Source organism: Eschrichtius robustus, chromosome 1, assembly GCF_028021215.1.
Source record: "Eschrichtius robustus isolate mEscRob2 chromosome 1, mEscRob2.pri, whole genome shotgun sequence".
Classification (NCBI taxonomy): Eukaryota; Metazoa; Chordata; class Mammalia; order Artiodactyla; family Eschrichtiidae; genus Eschrichtius; species Eschrichtius robustus.
This window is the reverse complement of record NC_090824.1, coordinates 40,610,898-40,634,032: the sequence shown is the minus strand read 5'-3', so window position 1 is coordinate 40,634,032 and position 23,135 is coordinate 40,610,898. Positions and strand designations below refer to the sequence as shown.

General features: G+C 42.1%; 2 protein-coding genes across 7 annotated transcripts in view; one reads left to right on the top strand and one right to left on the bottom strand.

Annotated features, from left to right (window-relative positions):
* Positions 1-853: 853 nt before the first annotated feature.
* SIX4 (SIX homeobox 4) lies at positions 854-10,262 on the bottom strand. 2 transcript variants are annotated; one of them, XM_068524807.1, is made up of 4 exons: positions 10,192-10,262; positions 9,129-9,982; positions 5,731-6,419; positions 854-2,312 (listed from the first exon to the last, which is right to left on the bottom strand). In XM_068524807.1, the coding sequence occupies exons 1-4, from the start codon at positions 10,192-10,194 to the stop codon at positions 1,516-1,518; spliced, it is 2,343 nt and encodes a 780-aa protein (XP_068380908.1). In that variant the 5' UTR covers positions 10,195-10,262; the 3' UTR covers positions 854-1,515. The 2 variants fall into 2 exon arrangements, with proteins under 2 accessions (XP_068380908.1, XP_068380862.1); XM_068524761.1 differs by lacking the exon at positions 10,192-10,262 and having other exon boundaries at positions 9,129-10,066.
* Positions 10,263-17,035: 6,773 nt separating this feature from the next.
* The window catches only part of MNAT1 (MNAT1 component of CDK activating kinase), a 223,417-nt gene continuing 217,317 nt past the window's right edge, over positions 17,036-23,135 (top strand). For all 5 annotated transcript variants that reach the window (XM_068544528.1, XM_068544518.1, XM_068544547.1 and 2 more), the window contains exon 1: positions 17,036-17,278. In XM_068544528.1, the coding sequence (XP_068400629.1) occupies positions 17,190-17,278 (89 nt within the window). In that variant the 5' untranslated portion in view covers positions 17,036-17,189. The remainder of the gene's footprint in view (positions 17,279-23,135) is intronic.

Sequence of the window (23,135 nt, the reverse complement as noted above, 5' to 3'; positions counted from 1 at the left end):
TTACTCACTACATAAATGTATTTGTATTATTACATCTTCTGTTCAGAGTCCTGATAAAAACTGTAACCACAGCTCACAACATTATCAAACAAGCTTCTTACGGAAACCCCGAAAGATTTACTTTTAAAGAAGAGGTGATAATATAGTGCAAACAACAGTCATATGTCATAATGTAACAATTGAGTTAAAACATTTAGAACTAAGTTTCAACAGGACATAATTCATCTCAATAGAAGTTACATATTCTTTCTTTCCTTTAAAATGGTTGTTTTCATAGCCTCCAGAATTGGTTTTACATGGTAGTCTATAACTGTTACTTCTTTGTAATGAAAAGTATCAACAATAATTAGTTGTTCAACCACTTGCATCATAAACATTAACTCTAATAATATAAGTGAAACTTGAGTTCTTCAGATTTAGAGCAATTCTGTGAAATTAACCCTGTTGGATAGTAGAAAGGAGTCATCAGTGCTTCTGTTGACACTTCTGTACCTTAGTAAGAGTAATAAAAAGGCCACAAGGTAAAAAGGCACATAGAATTCTGTAGAAAATATATTTAAATGAATCAGAGAGTTGCTAAATAAAGAACAAGGATGTGAAAAAAAGTACCAAAATTCCAATATTGGGAGTTAGATTTCATGTTTCAGTGTTATTAATATTGACCTTAATAGACTCCTGATAAAAATCATTACTTTTAAAATCCTACAAAAAGTAAAACTTTGTTGGAAATAACTGTTCACTTCCTGTTCAAACAATAAAAATAAATTAAACAGTACGAAAACATTTTTCTTTTCAGTTCATAGTGTCTGAAGTATAAGAGAAACATATACAGCATAAATAAAATTCACTGTAATTACCCAAATTCTTGCTTATAGGACTAATATATTTACACTCATACTGAAGTTTGTTTCAGAGTTTTTAGTGGAGTTGCAAACTTTCTCAGCCACAGTGAACTATTAGCAATCACATTTGGAAATGTATAGAGACAAGCCAAGACTTTCACAAAAATGCTGAAAAACAGAAATGCATATATTCAAAAATATACCCTTAGAATAGTGTAGAGTACCTTTTATGCTTCTTAACCTTACCAATGCCCGTGGAGTAAAAGTAAACAAAAAGAATTGTATTGTTTCTAACGCTCTGTAGTGATATTTAATTTTCTACCTTAAGTGTATACATTTTTAATTTAGAAAACTATTTATCAAGTTCCATTTGATCTTAGAATTATGTTAAGTCAACCAAATGATACACTTTGACTTCTTGATATATTTCATCTTGTTCCTCTGTCTCCATCTATTTAAAAGAGAACACATGTGAACAAAAAGGCTGCAGTAATGCAGTTCTACTCCTGCATATTTAACTGTGATCTTCATGCAGATCAATCCAAAGTCTTTTGAATGCATTTACTTGCAAAACTAATGTTTCCCTTCAAATGGGAAAATCCTTTATGTCCTCAGGTCTTCATGAAAAGATTTGCCTGCTGATGCCAGGAAAAAAAAAAAAAAGAAATTAAGTTTACAAGTCTTGCATCTCTTCATCTAATTGGACAGTCTGGAGCTTGGCAAGCTCTTTTTTGTCTGTTTCCAGGTCTTCACAGACAGTCTCAACCATGCCCTCTAAGACATACTTGGATTTGGAGTCCAGCATCATTAAGTTGCTTGTTGCTTTGCTCTCAGAATTTGTTAAGAAATTCTCTTTTATGTTAGCTACTGATTGCATAACCAAATGATGTTCTCTGACAAAACCCTGGCGTACTGTAGGGGAGGGGTGACTCACCTGGGCTTCAGCTGTGGGAACTATTTCCCCAAGGGCAGCCTGGGTCATGGGTACTGATAATAGATCTTGACCAGTAATAAGGGAGCAGTTCTGAAGAGTTGCATAGTTAGTGTTGCTGACAGATGTCACAGTAGATTTGCTTGCCACAGGTGCAGACATTGGCTGGCTATCAACAATGTCAGGGTTTAGCTCAGTGGGGTTTAGTAGGGTAGGGGGAGTCAGGGAAAAATTGTGAGTTGGGGATACATTAACTAAGGAGGAGGACAGTGGGTGGAGGCCACTTCCCGAGATACTTTCAGAAGACAGGTTTGCATTTACTTGTGCATTCTGATTGACAGGCATCAACTGAGAAAACACCAGGCTCCTCTCCACGCCCTCCTGTTTAACAGATCCTATAGTCTGGCCTGAATTAGGAACAGTGTATACCACTGCACTGGGAGCAAGAGAGCTCAAGAAAACCTTTCCTTGCTGGACTGTGGCGGACTCACTTGTAAATGTGCTCCCATCTGAAGTGCTTGAATTTACTGAAATATTACCTAAAGAAAAAAAAATAAAGTACAGATTATCATTGATGGGGCTGATAAGGAAAGAAAAAAGTTACTTTTTTACACACATGATTTTTCTCAGGTTCCGTAGAATCACCTTGAGCACTTAAAACTACAGATTTCAAGGCTCCGCTCCTGAGAATCTATCTGACTCAGTAAGTCCCAGAACAGGTGTATTTTTAACTCCTTGAGTAATTCTGGTGATGAAGCGGGAGCGAGAACTACTGGCTTAGAAATCAAATGGAAAAAAAAAAATTTGTTTCCAAGTTCTAATTTCAGTCAAGTTTCTGGTTCAGTATTACTGAGACTTGATATCTCTCAATTAGTTCATAGTTATTGCTCGCTCTGCCAGTTAGAACTAGAAAACACAAATGCGAAAGAGAATGCCTTTGTTCAGGGTAAGCTCAGTAACTGACATAAAATATAAACGGAAATGCAGAAAATACCACATAAATGAGTTACCCTGGGGCTTACAGTTAACCATATAAACCTGTACAGACAAGTTGCAAAGTTTCACCAAACTAACCATAATGTCAAGTCAACAAAACATTCAATAGTTTTTTTTTTTTTTCCTTTTGTTGTGCTAGTTCTGAATTTTCAGTGTTGTAGTGACAGGAAGAATTAATGATAATAATGAAATGTGCTTTTTAAAATACAGATTAACATAAAGAGCTAGAGCTAATGCTTCTGTAAAAGGTTTGTATCTTTTGAGACTCTCATTATACTGTTCTACAGAGACCAGAAGTAGAAAAAGAAATATAAGTAGAAAGCTGAGTTGTTCAAATCAGCTAACTCAGACAATGCAGATGAATTAGACCCCCTTCCCCTAACTCACACCATCAAATAAAACCCTTTTCTTTCTGAGTCTTTTCCTAGGCACAGTGAAATAATGGCAATTATCTTGCCAGTAAAGGAAAGGTGGACATGGGGGAGTTTTGTGACAGAATAATTCAAGTAGGGTGTTTACCCTGATCTTGAATTAGATGTTCAGTAAACTCTTCATTATTTTGAGAAAACAGCCTAATGTTAAAGGTAATTCACCTAAAACATTTCCCTCCTTGAATTAATAGAATAATTGTGATTATGTTGCCACCTGTATCGATAAATGTATGTCACAGGGCTGTTTATATGTCTTCCAAACATTTTTAAGCACCTTAAATGCAAAGGAATGGCTTTAAACAAACAAAAAATGAAAACACTTTATTTGAACTTAAGAAAAACATTTCTACATATGTTTGAGCTCTTCTCTAACGTAAATCTTTGTTCCAGGTCAAACAAACTAAAAAGGCTTTAAAATTCTTGCTGACTACTAAACTGTAGCAAAAGACATCTGAAATAGATGGTTACTTTGTTGTGTGTATGCGTTTGTGAAACTGTTTGCCAGTGTATTTGTGAATAAAATGATTCATTATTTTTTGATAGGGCTATATATAACATAATAGGTGTGACATTTTCCCAAACTGCTACGGAATATAAATAAAATAATATTTCTAAATGTGTAGATATTATAAAATACATAGATGAAGGGGGAAAAGCAGATGTGATCTAAAACTTGATATTTAAGTATAGCTGCAACTGAATTATAAATTGAACAATAATTTCAAAATCAGTTAAAAAAAACCCAGTTGAGAAATGATATAGGTACAAAGTATAATTTTATAATGATGCTTAAAAAAAACCCCTTATTTACTCAGATTATAAAGTGAGTAAAAGATGTAGAGATTCTGCTTTTCTATATAAGTTTCGACTATAGAAAGATAATCTACCTTGTCTAGCCATTTTTAAGAAGGGCTTGGTATCTGTTTTGAGAAAGGCTGAATCCCCAAATGCTTTACTGAGAACTGCAATACACAGTTACTCTAAGGGAACGTTGTTTCCTGGGCCATCTGGTTAAACTTATGTCTTCAACTCACCCAGACAAGTCTAAGGATTGACAGCTCTGTCATTTGATCTTAGCTACTTTAACTGAAATTGCTGTTCTTATTCATATTAAATGTCCCATTTTAAGAATTAGCTATTAGTTTGTAATAATTTTCTATGGTAGCACTTTTTTAGATTATGTGTGAGAAGTATTCCTGCTTTTTTCCTCCCCCAATATACATACTATGCTTTTTGCTCAAATTTGTTGTCTTTAAAATGTTACCTACTATTTGGAAATTTCCTAAAGAGAGAAAAAGGGTTAGATCCACATTAAAGTATTGTAAACTAAGCACTTTGGCTTTCCCTGTGGTTTTCCTATTTTTGCCCTGTGTTGGATAGTGACTAAGCTTAATCCTTTCCATAGCCTGGAACAATGAAGAAATAAATAGCATGCTGCAGGACTGTTGTGTGTTACTATACTACCATTTTACCTAAAGAGAAACAAATGAACAGAATGGAATTTACTGCACAACAATTCTTCCATTAATGCCTCAAACAAACTGAAGTAGACCATAGTTGTGGAAACAAGAGTTGTGTATAAATTGAGTTTTTTTTTTTTTTTTTTTGGATAAAACCATTTTACAGGAAGCTGATCTTTAAGGCAAACAGTTACTTATTTTGTTTTGGTAAAAATTTGGACTTTCAGATTTGCTTCCAGGGAGGCAAATATGCACTAACATCTCCCACTCCTGAATTCAAGCAGCTCTGCAACCTCCACTGCCACTCTAACCATTCCTGTTTCTATAGAGAAACAATGACACAGAGCCATCCAGATTTGCTTAAAGTCATTGAAGAACTGGCATATCGGTCTCAGGTTTCCCAAATTTCAGATCAGCGGTTCCTTTAGCAGATGCCTTAGTAAAGCCACCAACATATAAAATAAGGCTTACAGTTACCTCCATAAATAAACCCACACATTTAGGGGGCAGGTATACATGCACAGCAACAGCCAATCACATACTCCTCTGTTTTCCCTTTAGGTCTGTTAGTCTTACTTATAGGAGGAACATGAATCAAACGCAAATGACCCAGTCTCTTTAGCTCGCTCTTCTAAAACTCCTTTTGGTCAAATAAATAATTCTTAGGTGAAGTCTACACATTCTTACCAACTGCTTGACTTATTTTGTGTTCTAGCAATATTATTAATTTTTAATCTTAAAATGTCAAGCAGTGGGTTATTTTGTAAGCACCGATTGACTTAGCATATTTCTATAATTGTAGAACTGGCAGGACTCGCTGCGAACTGTATTTTTCCATTTAGTTGTTGGAAAAATAAAAGCCCACCCCCATGATGCCAGGGAACCAAGCAAGCTGGATATTACATGGATGTTGTGAAGAAAGAGAAACACATCAAGGCTATTCTGCAGCTGTGGCAGCCAGTGAGGTACCTGAACAGTAACAGCAATCTATAGCTCTCACCAAATGCGTCATTTACAGCAGCTGGCTAAAACATTCACTGGTGCATTACGGTACCAAACCAGACTTTTACCTTGTGAAGCTGCCACTGAAACAGGAGGCAGCTGCAGTGGAGAGAATCCAATGCTCCCATTAAGGAACTGACTGCTCGCTCCGGAATTGGGGATCTGGACGATGCCATACTGGTTAATTTGCACTGGTGTGGTAAAAGTCACTACAGAACCTCCATCCTGGGAAGCCACTGTTTGAATACCTTCTCTTTTCACCTCAGTGCTGGGTATCAGCCCTGGGAATGACACAGGAGCACTGGGGCTGTAGGAGGTGGTGGCTGCTGAGTTAGCTGAAGAACTCTGGAGAACTTTGAATTCCTTCACATCCTGGGAGGTAGACCCCAGTATGTCAGTCATGGATATACCATTGCTCACAATGTTTGATGCCATTTTTGGTGGGTTCAATGACACTGTCTGTGTATTTCCCACACTTAATCCATTAAGGATAACTCCATTGGGTCCCTGAATGAAAGAATTACCATTAAGGAAGACAGGTGAAGTACTGGCAGGTACCAAACTTCCATTCAACAAAACTCCAGAAGAGCTTAACGATATTTTAGCATTTCCAATTTGTTGCATATATACTGGCTCCATGTGACTGGAAAGGCTGAGGTTGGTGACACCATCGGATGAACTGGAGAGTGGATGAGGAGACAAATCTTCATGACCCTTGCTGGATTCATCTTCAGTGCTAGGATTGCCATCCGACTCACTGTACAGAGGAGGAAATCAAGACATTCAGAAAGTCATGGGAATCACAATCTACATAGTGCCAATTGTTTGGAAAACCAGCCTCTAATCCCATTAAAGATAGTGTTTAAGGAAAGCACAGCAGGAAGTCTTCTAGTCTTGTTTTAGCTATGAGGCCTTTCAGCAGATTCTGACCAGGGCATCTGGGAAGAGGAACTCTCATGTCTCAATGACCTGTACTAATAATAAGTTCAGAAAAAGTCCAGAGGTCTAAAAGATATAAATTCAGCTAATAGGATTTACAGGAGAATTGTCTACACGTTTTTATAGCATTGAAGTTATTTATTACTGTTAAATATGCTGCTACCTATACCACAGAAAAAAAACTCATTAAAGGGTTGGTCAGTCATTTCTGTTTAGGAACTCTTTCCCTTCCCCTCAAACCAATTCAGGTTAGTGTGATTTTGGAGGTAAATGAAACTGTCAAAGGAGCAGGAGGTGGGAAGTACTCAGTTTTGTCTGCCAGTTAGTTAACAAGAGATCATTTTCTCACCTGCTCCCAAACTTCTACTCCACCAGACTGACAACTATCTCATTCAACAAAGTGGCTGTCTCGTTGTAGGAAAGGCACTTTCAACCCAAGAACTGTTATGTGCAGTCGCCTTTGAATCCAAAGAAAGCCATAGGGGCCTATTTAACAAACACCATCCAGTGCCCTGGTGAGGTGAAGGGGAAAGGGTGTGGGTCATTCAGTGGCCTTGTACTTATCAGACCGCTTCCCCAGCACCCTCAGTCCTTCTGTTCCAAACAAGACTGTGTTCCTCAGCTCTCCGATTTGGGGGTAAATACCAAATCTGGGGAGGGGTAGTGGTGGGTGTTTCCCATTTGGTCTGAGGCTGGGCCGGGGGAGAAAGGATGGTAGGACAGAGGCAGTTTGGAGCGCGGCGGGACTTGGCCCAGCATAAGATCCGACATCCCTGCAGTGCCCCGAGGTCGGCTCGCTTTCATTGCCGAGGGGAGGGGATTACCCCGGCTTTGGACTGCGGGGCCAGGAGCGCAGAAGGCGCTTTGATTTACGAGCTGAGGCTGAGCCGCCGTCGCCGTCTGCGAGGGTGACTCACCGGGGATGCGGGTGGGAGGTAGATCCGCAAAGGGGCCTCAACCAGGCAACTGGGCTGGGAGCGGGTGTGTGTCTTGGCGGGGGGGGGCGAAGCAGGCTGTGTGTGGCTGGGGAGACGCGGGGAACGCGCCCGGCCAGGGAGTGGAGGCTCCAGGGCAGCTGGCCTGCGCGCCGCGCCCGCTCCCCACCCCCCTACCCCCTGCCCATCGGATTCCGTCGCCGACAGGATCCGCTGCCTCAAGCAGGCACGGGGACAGGTGGCGTGGAGTTACCAAGGCGCCTCCTCTGGGTCGCGCCCCCGCAAGTCTGCGGAGGGGTGCACGCAGGTCGCAGTGCGCGTTTTGTTTTGGTTACCGCGAGGCCGGGTTCGGGCACGGAGCCTCCCTCCTGCCTTGGGCGAGAAACGGGCAGGAGCGGCCCGCGGCGGGCTCTGGAACGCGCCGGGTGATCACCTTCTCCCAGCCGGGCCGGGCTCCCCGGCTCCCAGATTCCCCCCCTCAGCAGAACCTTCGAGCTGCTTTCGGATTCCTTCTCTCCTTTCCCCGCAGGGCTGGCGACACCATCCCTTTCGGCGACCTTCTCTTTACTTTGTCCAACAATACACACAGACACACAGACCAGGTGTCTGACTCAGGAGGACGTACAAAAGAGCAGGAAAACCCGGTATTTTCTACCGGTTGGGAAAAAATACCTGGCAGTCAAAAAGTTCAAACCCGCCAGGGTGGGCGATCAAAGAGGTGCGGAGTGGATAGCGCCCCCAGTCCTTCCCTGCTGCCCGCCTGGTGCCAGCCTGCCCCCAGCCCCAGTCACCACACCGGGAAGGAGCCCCGCAGGGTTCAGGGGCCGGGGAAGCCGCCCTCTAGCCCCACCACCCCGGCGGCGCTGAAATTCGATCCGAAGGAGTTCAGAATCAGGTTTCAAAACACCGCAGAGCCGAGCCGCACCAACACCCCACAGTTGCCGCGGCCGCGAAGGGAACCACAGCGGGCAGGGTGAATGATTAACTCTGTCATATAAAACCTCGACGTCCCCAGACCCCCTTCTGCGCTTCCAGACCCCACCAACTTTCTTCTCCCTCCGGAGCGGCCACGGCCACCTCCAGCGCCTGCCTGGGGCAGCCGAACCCTGGGGGTCCGGGAGCGCGTGCGCGCGCCGGGCAGGCGTGACCCCGTGGAGGTGCAGACCCCGGCGGGCGCTGGCAACCTCCGTGGGCATCGGGCGGCAGCGAGAACTGCCTTTCCGGCGTCTACACACGATCCTTCGCCCGGCCAGAACCGGGGAGAGAGTGGCAACTTCAAAGCCAGAGGGATGGGGGTGGGAAACCGGGCAGCAGTGACCAGCCGAGGTGGGGGCGGGGACTGAGACCTAGGCGGGCGACCAGAAACTTCTGGGGGGAGGTGGGGGAGGGTAAGGAGCAAGGTTCCCCCGCCCCTCGCCGCCGCCGCCCCCCCTCCCCCAGCCGGGGAGAGAGGTGGGGGGCGGGGAGAGGTGGGCAGCCGGACCAGGCTGGTGGGGAAGGTAAGCGCCATGTTTGCGAGCACTTGGAGGAAAAGAAAGCTGGGAAGGGGGTTGGGGAGAGGAAGGGGGAGGAGGAGGAAAGTTGGCGCTCACCTTTTGGACTGGGTCTCAGAGGGGTTCCGATCGCGCTGCCGGCGGTTCTTGAACCAGTTGCTGACCTGGGTGAGGGAGAGGCCGGTGATCTTGGCCAGGTGCCGCTTCTCGGCCGGCGAAGGGTAGCGATTCTGCTTGTAGAGCTCCTTGAGCGCGTTGCGCGACTTCTCCTTGAAACAATACACCGTCTCCTCGCCGTCCCAGATGGTGCGGGGCAGGGGGAATTTCCTGCGCAGCCGGTACTTGTCCACGGCGCCCAGCGGCCGGCCGCGGGCTCGCTCGGCCTCGGTGTAGCGCGCCTTGTACCAGAGCTGCTGCAGCAGCGGGTGGTTGGCCGACTCGAAGCTGTGGCTCTCGAGGATGCTGTAGAGCTCAGGGTAGATGCCCTGGTGGAAGGCCACCAGCGCCCGCGCCTTCAGCAGGCTCTCGTTGCCACGTAGCAGGTCGCTCTGGGGCAGGGACCACAGGAACCGGGCCAGGCGGTCCAGGTTGCCCCCCTGCTGCAGCGCCTCGCACACGCAGGCGACATGGTCGGGCGAGAAGGCCAGTGGGGTCTGCGCGGCGGCGGCGGCGGCGGCGGCGGCCGCGGCGTGGTGGTGCCTGCCCAGAAGTTCCGAGTGGAGTTGTACCTGATCCGCCGCCGCTCCGGCCGTCGCCGCCGCAGCCACTGCCCCTTCCTCTCCGCTCACCCTGGCGGCGGTGGCCGCGGCGTCCCCCGGCTCCAGGGGGAAAGGGGCTGGAGCCGGGGGGCTCAGCCCCGCCGCCGCGCCCCCCGCCACTTCTCGGGGCGCCTCCTGCCCTTCCGAGGCGCTTTCCATCCCATTCTCCTGCTTGATGTCCGCCGCACTTGCAATCTGCCCGGTGGGGGAGGAAGAGGACATTTTTTTGTTGTTTATTTTCCTCCCTCCCTCACTCCCTCGCACTCTTTTCCTCTTTCTTTTCCCCTCTCTTACTCCTCCTTCTTCGTGTCCCTCCCCCCTCCCCCCCTCCGGAAAGCCCACTCCCTCCCTCCCGGTTTCGGCTGGATCTGGCCGATCAGGTTTCCCCCCGGCCACGCAGTCACCATTAAGATAGCTGCTAGAGCAAAGTAGTGTAAAAGGATAGCTGCTTTCTGCTGTTCCCCCAACGTGACTCCTCCGGTTGCTGCATACTATATGGCACTGGCGGCCCGGCCGGCCCGGCCGCGCCACCTCATTGGCTATTTCACATTCAGAGGGAGGAGGAGACACCGCTTCTATCCCTGTCGATCACCCGCCTCCCACTCCACCCCTTGCCGTTCCCTCTCCCCCTGACCCCCAGGCACCTATACCTGAAGGGAAACACCGACATTCTTTTCAGGCCCTGCTCCTGGGCGGGAACATGCCTAATGTGGCCTGAAAACTGGACAACAGACTCTTTCAAAGAGAGTCCCTACGATTCCAGTGGGAACATTAACTATGTGGCCTTAAGGTCCGGATGCGAAACTCTTAACAAAGAGACCACCCTCAGCATCTAGATGACAAAATTTCAGAGGACAATTCAGAAGCTTCCCTGGTATCTCTCTACTGCCCTTCACCCCCCTTTCAGATGTCTTCATTAAGGATTTTTATTCAAAAGGGTCAAGAATAAAATGGCACTAGGGAATGCTCTAAGGGGGAAGCACTCACAGTAAATTAAAATTCCAAAGGCGGGGGGAATGCTTGAAAACGGTATAAATAGCCCACTGAGAACACAAAAACAAGAAGCCTTCAAAAAAATGTGTTTAACCTTAAGTCACTTGGCGGGCTGGCAACCCAACTGAGTTGAACGTGTTACAACTGAACGTACAGAATGTTTTACCATATGTTTATCCTGGGTCGGTAGGGTGGAAGAGATCTAACTTTTGGATTATAATAACAGCATGGAAATGTAAGCCTCTATATGAACATTTTTAATATAAGTGTATGAACAGTTTTTTGGAGATGATATTCCTGGTAGAAACCACCTCTGTGTGCAGGTGTCTTGGAGGAGATCTTTGCGAGATCAGCAGCCATTTCCACAGCATAAACAGATGGGAGACTGCCCTCTGCTTTGAGGTGACGTGCCCGTGGGGGTGGAGTCTGCTGCTTTCTGCAGCTGTGTCTCTTTCCTTCATGGTTTGCATGAGGTCTTCACTCAAAAAAAGATGAACCCATCTCTGCTTCTCTGATGACTGTGGGTCAGTTGGGTCTACCTGCTGGTACTCTTTCTCAAAAATCCAACGTTTTAATGACATCATCCTAACCTTTACTTCTGGGTGGCTTTGTATTGTTTCTGCTCCCCAATTACCCATAAATGCTTACTTCAGCATATTGTAAAGCAGCTGTCTAGGTCACCTGCTATCGTGATCAGCTTGATGAGCTTTTCCTTTTTTGTGGACAGGCTGCATTTTTATTTCTGGTCAACGACCAAGGTGTCACTTGAGTTTGGACTTAACTTGCTTTTGTACTACCCTAATGAAGCCAGCCAGCACTGACATCTCTGGTAGATTCAAAATTTATAATTATGGAAAAGACCACACATGTCTACCCCATTGGAAATATCTAGTTAGGTATTGGACTTCTGGACGATATCTGAGATTCATAACTTCCTTGACTTTTAAAAAATATGCTCTTTATTTTAGAATAATTTTGACTTACAATACAGTCTTAAAAAGAGTACAGAGTTCCCACCTACTCTTTACCTAATTTCCCATAATGTTAACACCTTATATTATAATGATACTTTGTCCAAACAAATTAACATTGGTGCAATGCTATTAACTAAACTCCAGACCTCTTTTTGGACTCACCAGTTTTTTCGCTAATATCTGTCTTCTGTTTCTCCATCCAATCCAAGATACCACGTTCCATTTAGTTCCTTGAATTTTTAAAGTTTGTTTATCAGAGCAAAGTAGACAGGAGGTAGTGTGGTTTAGTGGAAAGGATGTGGATTTGGAGATCAGCTAGCTAGATGTAGGTTTAATCCTAGCTCTGCCATTTATTAGCTACTTGACTATAAAAAGTGGACAGGATTGTTGTGAGGATTAAATGAGATAAGATGTGCCAAAAAGCACCTGGCACATAATTAATCTTTGTTAAATGTTTCTTATCTTCCTCCTGATAGTGCAAAGTAGGAAACTTTTCAGTTATATATACCTAATGAAAATTCATTTGGCTATATTATAGGGCTTTCCAAGTTCAGGTCATAGGAGTCTTCTTCAGGTTTATTTTCAATCAAATATAGTGCATTGACTTGGAAAACCATGTATTGGGTTTCTGCATGTCTTCTGTATATTTGCCTCCAGAGCACCAAGTTCAACAGATTATATAGAAGCAGCAGTGGCCTTTTATGATATCTGTAGCCTGTGGCTACACTGGTGTTCTGTAGCTCCAGGAGGAGCTTCCTATAGGACCAGAAGTGAAATCCAACACCAGGCTCCGGATTCCTTTAGCTGGCTGAGCCTCAGAGCTCATTCTGGCAGCATTTCAAAGTGGACTGGAAACCCTTGACTCAAACATGGTCAGCTACATTCGAACAGAACACCAGACTTGAGGGTGTGTGGAGTCAATCTCACAGTACTTGTTTTGCCAAATGACTTGGAAAATTGATGAATACTTGCTTCTACTTCCTATGTCTGCCATGCTGTGAACATTGAGTCTGCTGTGCTGATATGTAGTCTAAAGCTGTGCTTTGATTTGGGAAGACAGAGTTGAGGTTGGGATTGTGTAAGAGTGAAAACTAAGCTGCTTGTTTCTGTATCTTTTCCTTCCTGCCTGAAGGTAATGATGAGCAATATAGAAATATAGAAATCTTTTGCCATTTTAGTGTAGTGAAGAAAATCTTGTTCAGCACAAAATGTTGCACTTCTGCTTGAATATATTTAATGGTGTTGCCATCAAGGATGGAGATTTCCTTTTTAAAGGCTGACTTTGGCTGTCTGGAAGATAGTGGGAAGGCTATATATCTGTATCTTGGTCAGTTAGTTCTACCACAGAAAGTTTATGTAGTGGTAATATTAAGGAAGTTAGGTTCTAAAGTAGTTTCCCAGGTAGAGGAGGTGTTCCATTGTTATTTAGTGACCAACAGTTGATGATATGTAATCAGCATTTCTGAAGGATCATTCATTTGCCAAGTATTTATTGAGTCCTGATTAAGTACATGGTATTGCATTACATACTGAAGGATAGAAAGATGAATATATTGGGGTCTGTGACCCTGAGGAGCTTAAAATCTGGTGGGGGAAGTAAGACATATTTGTAAGTAAATACAATACAGGGTATACGAGTGGTGAGGATAAAGAGACTAATTTTGAGAGGTGGAAGGCAATGGGGGATGGATTTTTAGCTGGATCTTTAAGGACAAGAATTTTGAGAGTTCAAGGATAGAGTTCATTAGAGGCAGAGGGAACAAAGCATGGAGCCATGAAGGTGTGTGGTTTATTTCTGAATATATTGAGTAATTCAGTGTGTCTGGAGTGTGGGTTTTATGTAGGTGTGTGGTGGGAGATTAGCTTAAAAGGCATGTTGGGTACAAATTATGAGGGACTTCAAATGAAATGCTCATTTTGCTGTGGTGTGGTGGACACAGTGGTCTGTGTATAGTGGCTGTGTTGTACATAATATCATGGCCATATAGTCGACTGGTCCAGGGATGGGCACTGGCCCCAAACCAAAACAGTCAGAATCCTTTTCTAGGATTTTTCAAACTTGCATGAATAAAAGAATTAAGACTGGTAGAGGGAGTCTTGGAGGTAATGCTTGGGAGTTCTCAGTGACCAAGCTATCTGCCTGTTGAGGACGCTGATGAGCAGTAGGTAAGAGGGAGGGTGACCTAGTGAGTCACATGGGTGATAGTGGAGGGAAAAGATCCTGGCAGAGACTAAGTGCCAGGTTCTAGTCTTCTTCCAGGTGTAGCAGCATTTTTGCCTCTTTGAGGTGATATTAGTTTCCCCAGGAGCCAGAAACCCCACTTGAACTGGCCTAGGCAAAAAGATGAATTTTTTGGATCATGACACCAAACAATGGGAAGAGCAGAATGCAGCTGGTCAGACGTAAAGACCCATTCATTGTCCCTTTTCACTTGCCTCTGCCTCTCTCATCAAAGTAGTTTTAGTCTTTCAGAGGGGCTTTCCCCAGAAGGTTGGAACCATGGCTTCCATTAGTTCCCAGCTCACATTTTCTAGCTTCAAGAGGCTCTGCTACTTTTTCCTTACTGCCAATTTGATAAATTCTAGGGAAGATCTCTGATTGGTCCCGTAAGGGTTGTATGTCAACCCACACAGGCCTGTGGGGGAGGAGGAGCTATTTTCCATAAGAAGGGAGGAGGGACGCTATCCACAGTCAAGGGACAAAACAATAAAAGCCTTCAACATATGGGGAAGGCCCAACCTGGGTCCACGGCCTTGGGGCTGGAAAGGAAGGGCTGCATTTGAGAAACATGGTCCCAGGGAGGTAGAATCTACTCTTAGGAATGCTAGAGGATGAGCAGATCTGGGAAGAGAAATAATGGGCTCCACTGGTCCACCGTTGGGATGCAGCTATCTTTAGAAATGTGGAAAACTTGATAGTTGGGTGGTTTTTACAAGGGCTGAGTTTCCACTTGAGTCAGAAGTCTGGTGCTGTCAGTGCTTTCCTCCTCAGAGCTTTCTGACCATTCTGTATTAGTGAACTCCACCAGTGGTAATGGTATACTTTTCAGAGTTTCTGTTGTATGTGAGGCCTTGTAGTAGGGCCTTTGTATATGCACGTCATGTAATTTAATCATTACAACACCCTGTGAAATGTATTATATGGAGGAAGGAAACTGAGGTAAAGGAGGATAAGAAATTTGGCTCAAAAACAGGTCTGTTTGTTTTAAAAGAAGGACAGGCTCTTCCTAGTACATTACATGCCTCTTGTATATAACTACTGCTAATAAAACCTATACTACTCTTAATAATGACTAACAGTTACTGAGCTCTTACTCTGCGCTAGTTGTATCCTCAGTCCTCTGTGCTAGTTGTGCTGGTATTATCCTCATCTTATATTTGGGAAAACTGAGGCCCTTGATCATGCAGCTAGTAAGTGAGGAAGCCAGCACTTGAATCCAGCTCTCTTAGTGCCGGGGCCAAATCTATAAGCACTACTTTCTGCTGGCTCTAGCTCCATGAGTAATGCTTATCTGATAGAGTTCCAAGTCAGCTGTTGCTACCGTGCTTCTCTGACAGTAATTTCCAACCTGGGAAAAGGATAGAGTTGGTAGCAATGTTTCCTCCCATAATCTTCAGTGCTTTCTTTGCCTTAATCTCAAGGTTTGGGAGAAAGGAACAGCAATTCACTGCACAAACTGGTTGAGGTCTCCTGTTCAAAGATATGATTAAAAGTGTCCTGGTGGTGACAAACAATAATGCCAACTTAATGAATGGGTTCTCAATGTAGTTTTGGCTAAAAATTTTATTTGCTCACTGGTCATGTTCACTCTTTCACCAGAAGTTTCCTGTTCTATTAAAATATAAAGATACTAAAAATTGCCTTTATTCTTAGAGAGCTTCACTGTGAGCTTATAATTGGTTTGGATGTGGTCTCTTTCAATAAATAGCAGCATAATGTCTCCAAGTCAGCACAGCATTTGATATTGCCTATTTTAGTAAATTTGCATTTGTTTAGCTTCTGTTAGTGAACAATATTATGATCCAGCAAATGACATGATTTATTTGTTAGGTGAATCCTTGATGTCTGTATACTAATATAAAGCCCTGTACTGCTGTGGCCTGCCTTGGTCTGTTGGTTCTCATATGTGGTATCCAGCTGTTTGTCAGGTTCTCCCTCCATAACCCATGGAAATCCCAACTGTATTGCCACACTATGGGTTACCTGTTGGGTTCACTGTTTAAAAAAAAGTGAGAGTTGGAATGTTCCTCTTTATGTTTTCATTGAAAAGAAAAAAACTGCTGTGAAAAATTAAAATTACTATGAGTGTATACAGCTGGTATTCATTTTATGGGTTAATTTGAAAAGCTTTATATGCCCACTTCTAATGGAGTTTGGCTCACATTACAATATAGTGCTCAGCATAAAAAAATTTTCACATTACACTACTCTTTGATGTTCATTCATTCATTCTTCATTTACTCTACTTATTCAACAAGTATAAACAAATCCTCCTTCAGGAGATGGATAAGATGTGTCCCTTGTAGTGGGAGGAATTTATTATCTAATAGAGCTGTTTACAGACTTCACTTTGCAGCCTGGATAAATTTAGTGAAGGTGACTTACAATTTCCAAAGAGATTCAGGCTCTCAGAGTGTAGAATTGCTGAAATAAAGCATAGATTCCTGTGTGATCACCCCAGTATTTGGGGAAACCAATATTGTCTTGATTGGGAGGGTGGTAAGAGATATTAGAGCCAGCCGAAACTGTTAAGCATGCCTGACCATCTTGAGGTAAGTGGTTCTCTACAGATGCCAGATATTATTTATAGAACTATTTTGACATTTAGTGAGAATCTGTAATATTTAGGGTCGGTGCAGAGACTTTCATTCTAAATAACTGTTCCAAACTTCATATCTGCGAATGCATATTATTTTCTGTGATTGCACGACTGTGCAAGTGTAATGGAGAAGTATAAAACACAGGCTATCAAGTTGTTCAAAAGAAAATACTGGTGTGAATTATTGAATATGTACACCAGGCATAAATCTTTGATACAATGGAAATGTTTCCAGACAAAACAAGATGGAATCTCTGTTCCTAATTGTGACACAGTTCCTTGAAAAATACAGCCAGGTGCATAGAGATGAGGCTTTACGTACAATTTGCCTTTTTAAGAGCCCTCCCCTAAATCTAAGGCTTTGCGCTGGCCTGCGGAAGCTGACACCGAGCCCTAGCTGCAGGACCGGAAAACTTGCTGCCGGAACCTTTGTGCTGAAATGCCTCGCCCCCGGGCCGGTGCTCATTCGCAAAGGACCGTCCCAGCCAAGTGCCTGTTGGTAGGAGTCCGTTTGGCCTCGGGTCTGAGGGGGCTTGGAGGTGGCTGTGGCTGTGGCTGTGGCTGTGGCTGCGACTGAAGCAGGGGTCCAGGAGAGTCCACAGGAAAGAAGGCGCCATGGACGATCAGGGCTGTCCCCGGTGTAAGACCACCAAATACCGGAACCCTTCGTTGAAGCTGATGGTGAATGTGTGCGGACACACTCTGTGAGTTGGGGGAGAGTGGGATTTATGGGGGGAAGACGCACAGGGTGGGAGCTCTCGAAAGAGCCGGGAGATGTTTGACCTCGGCTCAGGGGAGAAAAGGGCGTCGTTAGTTTCGACCCTGAGGAGGAAAATGGGAAAAGGGAACGTTGTTTCTGTAAACAGACTAGCCGCTAGCCCTGAGCCGCTCTGGCCTGGTTTGGACTGCAGGTTCGCTGATGTGGTAACCAGCAGTTTGTCAGGTTTCACCCTTCTTAGGTGATGAAAACCTCGACTGTATTTACAGGCTGTGTTGTCAACAGGGTTCCAGACGTCTCGCTGGTTAAAAGCGTGGGGATCGGAGTGTTTAATTTCACGCAAAATGTTTTTATTAAAAAGAGCGAAAGTGCTATGAAAATAAAATTACTGTGTTTATATACTGCTGCTATTTATTGCGTTAGTTAATTTGAAACCCCGTCGGTATGCCCACTGTCCTGATGGAGTTTGGTTAGATTCTCATCTCTAAAAGAGAAAATTTAGATTTTAGGCAGTTAATTTTGGAGATACCAGTAATGGCTGGCATTTATTGAGTGCACATTGCATGCCAGGCACTGTCCTAAGCTCTTTACCATGAGTTATCTTATTTCATTCTCACAACAGTCCCATGAAGTAGGTACTAGTACCATTCCCATTTTACAAGGAAGGAAACAGAGACTGCTCCACGTCTCTTATTTAGTGGGCCCTGCTAGAATTGGAACACAGAATGTCTGACTCTAGAACGCCAATTTTGGGGGGATAGGGGAGGAAGGGAGGTTGAATATTTTGAAGAGTAGGTGTAGGAACTGGTCAGAGTGTTTCTTGCCACATTTTTATGGTCAAATGTGGTTCAGTAGAGGTGGTTTCTATAAAACACTTTGGGCTGTAAGGTGAACATATATTCCTGTAGTTTCTTTGAGGTTTCTTAGAGATAAAAAATGATGGATAATCTACAATGTGGTAGACAAGACCTTTGGGTAAGCATAAATTGCATGGTTAATTGTAGTTATAATGATTATAGTGGGGTTTAGTAACTTACTGGCTTGGTCCCTTTTTCGAATTAATCTTTATTTTCCTTTGCTTCATCCAGCAAAGGAAATACAGTAGAGCTGTGATTGAATGGGTTAAGATTAGAAGTAAGGTGAAAATAATCAAGTAGATTGAAAAAGGGAAACGAGACAAACGCTGTGTAGAGACTATTAGGTTTTTAGAGAGATTTTGCTCAGTTTCTCTTCATTTTCTGGTATCAGATTTGTTACAGTTGGTGCTCAAGGAAAGGGAATTTGCTGTTTTGGAAGGATACTAACTAAATGTAATTTACTGGAAGAAATTTCTACCTAGTAGTAATTAGCCAATCAGGGAAGATTATGTGATTTTAGTAAGATAAATTGCGTTTTTATTAGACAATTATAAAATATTTATTTTTAATTAGAAATTGCTTTTGTCGTATCCATAGTCTTTTCTGTTTTTTCATAAGAGTTAACAATTATCTAAGTCATTCTCGTGTTGCATTGATTTTGGTTTATTTGCTAACCTGTTAGATAAAAACCATGTTTTACAGCCCTTTTTTGACTTGAAATATGAACAAACTGAATAAAAGATTATATGGTATTGGCTAAGAGAACAAACTTCTGATTTTGAATTCTTTGTACTCTTATAGGCTCTGTGGCTTTGGGCAAATTCCTAACTCCTCTTGCCTCATTGTTCTTACCTGTACAATAGAGATAATAGCACCATATATATTACAGTGTTTGAGGATTAAACAATATATGTAAACATCATGTTTGGAGGTGCTTAACAGAGTTTCTTTCACATAGCATTTGTTCGGTATACGTTGGCTATCATATTTGTGCATGGTATGGATGCTAAGCAGAAATAAAATTTAAACAGGATCTGTTTGGCCTGCTATGAAAGACTTGCTCAACAATGGTTATCTTTAAATAAATTTAAGAGACTGTAAAATGTGAAAGTATAGTTTTAATTATAATGACCCTTTTGTGATGATTTTCTTAATATGAACTCGTTATCATGTTCTCTCATGGAAATGGGATTATATATATCCTTACTTTTTTCATAATGTATATCTTGGGTATCTTTTCTAAATTGGTATGTACATGTCTTCCTCTTTAACAGTTGGTTGATAGTCCACTGTTCCGTTATACTATAACTGATTTAACCAAAAGTTTTTTGATGAATCTTTAGATTTCCAGGTTTTCACTGGAGCTTCTCTCTCTCTCTCTCTCTCTCTCTCTGAGCACTTATGCAAGTGTATTGTAAGATAAACAGGCAAACCGGGGGTAACTGTAAATGCCTAGTAGTAGAATTGTATGTGACTTTTAAATTTTGATGGACATTGCTCAGTTGTTATCAAAAAAGATTGTATTGATTGTGCTCCCAACAACTATTTATGGTAATTTCTGTTGCCAAACATCTTTGCTGATATTCGGCATTATTATTTTTTTAATCTTGCTCTTCTGATAGATAATGAAACATTATGGATTTTGATGTGAAATACTTTTGATTTGATAGTACGTTGAATTTGTACAGAATGTATTTCATGGGATTGAACTTGGGCATTTTTATAATACAGTTGTTAGTCTGAAAGGAGGAGGTATTATTATTTAGCATTGCTGTTTGCATTAGTTATCTATTGCTGTGTAATGAATTACCCCAAAACTTAGTACCTTAAAACAATAAATATTTATTATCTTACATAGTTTCTGAGGGTCAGGAGTATGAGAGTGGTTCAGCTGAGTGATTCTGGCTCAGTGTCTTTCATGAGGTTCGCTCAAGCTGTTGTCTGGGACTGGAGTATCTGTTTCCAAGGTCACTCATGTGGCTCTTGGTAGCTTCAGTTCCTCCCTGTGGACCCTCCATAGGACTGCTCATGACATGGCTTTTCCCAGAATTAGTGATGAGAGAGAACCAGAAGCTGCAGAGCCTCTCATCATCTAATCAGAAAAGTTACGTTATCATTGCTTCTGCTGTATTTTATTTGTTAGCACTGAACAATCCTGTTACAAGGTGGGAGGGTATTTATACACAAGAGTGTGAATACCGTGAGACAAGGATTACAGGGTCACATGATTTTACTCACTTTATTTTGTGTGTCCTCAAGTAACAAAGGCATTTTAGGAAGCAAGTGATAAAGTGAGTAGGAATAGTGCTTCACGAAAGATAAGAAGTGTGGGATTATGGAAAGATTATTTAGGAATACTATTTATGAGAGAAAATACAGGAGCAGAAAGGAGAAAAGAGGTGAAACATTATGAAAATACTTTTCTCCCTTAACTGCTAGCAATTGAGGAAGTGTGTTCCCTTATGTATCAAATCTATCCAGCAAACACCCAAATGAATTGATTGCATGCACATCCAAAGAAGATTGGATTCTATTTTTGCTTTTTTTTTTTCAATTCAGTGATGAACTTTGTCTTAATTACAGAAAAGGATCATTGTTTTTCTTTGTTTATCAGGGCCACCTATGTTAAGAAATGGGCCTTTCATAGTATTCTTTCATAGAATTCTGAAGGCATATTGAATTAGATGGAGCCAATTAAATCTAATTCTCATTTAACTGAAGTCTTTTTTTTTTTTTTTTTAAGGAAGCTGGGAAAACTTAATTTTTTCTTTGGAATACAGAAACTTTATTTTTTCTTTTTCTATTACCCAACATAGTTGGATAATATTTTTCAGATTGACACAAATTTAAAACTAAAGTCTTTAATAATTTAAGTTTTATCCCAACCATCCTTGGCAACACTTGTCTCTGGAAACTTTACCTATATTTGATTTTATTAAATCTCCTTTTTTCATTTTAAACACACATAGGACACAAAGTAGAATAAACAAAACACATCCTGATATATGTAAAAATCAATATTTTGCCGTACTTAAGGTTTTTCTTTCTCTCTTTTTTATCTTCTTTTCTCTGTCCCTCTGTCTCTCTCTCTCATTTACTGATGTTTCTTAGTAGTTTGTTCTAAAGAGTTACCAGTCTGAATTTTGCTGATTGCATCTCTGTGGTATTAATATGTTCCTTTGTATTTTCTATAAATTACTAGTAATTTTAGAAGTTTATCAGATTAAAGTTCAATTTATTTATTGTTGGAAAGAATAATTCATAAGTGGTATTAATTCATTTGTTTAACTAATATGCTGAGCTTATATAACACCTTTTTGCGAACTGGGAAACAATGGACAGAAAAATTAGAAAAAGGCACTCATTCTGGGTAGAAGAATTAGAAAAAGGGGACTTTCCAGATATATTGTTGTTAATTTCTAACTTAATATTGTTGAAGTAAGAGAACGCACTTCGCTAAATTTCAGTCTTTTAAAATTTTCTGAAAACTTATTTATGGTCCAGCATATGGTCTGTCTTGGTGAGCAATCAGTGTAAATTTGAAAAGAATGTGTATTCTGTAGCTGTTGGGTATAGCGTATGTCAATTAGGTCAACTTGGTTGATAGTGTTACTCAGATCTTCTGCAGCCATACTAATTTATTTATTTATTTATTTTTAAAAATTAATTTATTTATTTTAATTTATTTTTGGCTGTGTTGGGTCTTCGTTTCTGTGTGAGGGCTTTCTCTAGTTGCGGCAAGCGGGGGCAACTCTTCACTGCGGTGCGCGGGCCTCTCACTATCGCGGCCTCTCTTGTTGTGGAGCACGGGCTCCAGACGCGCAGGCTCAGTGGTTGTGGCTCACGGGCCTAGTCGCTCTGCGGCATGTGGGATCTTCCCGGACCAGGGCTCGAACCCGTGTCCCCTGCATTGGCAGGCAGACTCTCAACCACTGCGCCACCAGGGAAGCCCCATACTAATTTATTTTTTCTACTCATTTTATCAATTACTCTGACTGGATTGTGGATTTGTCAGTTTCTCCTTTTAGTTCTGTCATGCTTCATGTATTTTGAAACTCTCTTATTAGGTACATAGATATTCAGAATTGCTATGCCTTCTTGATGAATTTATCCTTTTGTCATTATGAAATGTTCCTTTTGGTCTTTTGTAATATGTCCTGAAGTTTTTGTCTGATATTACGTCAGTTCTCTTATGCTTCCTGTTTGATAATATACCTTTCTCTGTCGTTTTGCTTTCAACCAATGTGTGTCTTATATCTTGTAGACAGTACATAGTTGGTTTTGCTCTTTTATATGGTCCAACATTGCTGCCTTTTAATTGGTGTGTTAGTCCCTTTATATTTAATGTAATTTTTGCTATCATTGGGTTTAAGTCTATTTGTTTTCCATTTGTCCTTTTCTTGCCTTATTTTGGATTAATTGGATATTTTAAAGTATTGGCCTATTAGCTCTTTATTGTTATTTTATTTTTTAAATTTTCTTTTAGTGATTTCTCTAAGTATAACAATGTGCATCTTTATCAAAGTCTGTTAAGAGTCAATATCTGACACTTCTCATTTTTCACTTCCTCACAAATTCCTTACGTTTCAATACCTCGCAAATGTGAATAATATAATACCATTTACTTACCCCTCTCATCCTGTATGCTGATGATGTCTTATCTTTAACTTCTGTATATGATTTAATATTGTTATTTTTGCTTTAAACAGTCAGTTGTCTTTAAGGAAATGTAGAGAATAAAAAATAGTCTTTTTTTAAAAAAATTATTTATTTGTTTATTTATTTATTTTTGGCTGTGTTGGGTCCTCGCTTCTGTCTGAGGGCCTTCTCCAGTTGCGGCGAGCGGGGGCCACTCTTCATCGCGGTGCACGGGCCTCTCACCGTCGCGGTCTCTCTTGTTGCGGAGCACAAGCTCCAGACGCGCAGGCTCAGTAGTTGTGGCTCACGGGCCCAGTTGCTCCGCGACATGTGGGATCTTCCCGGACC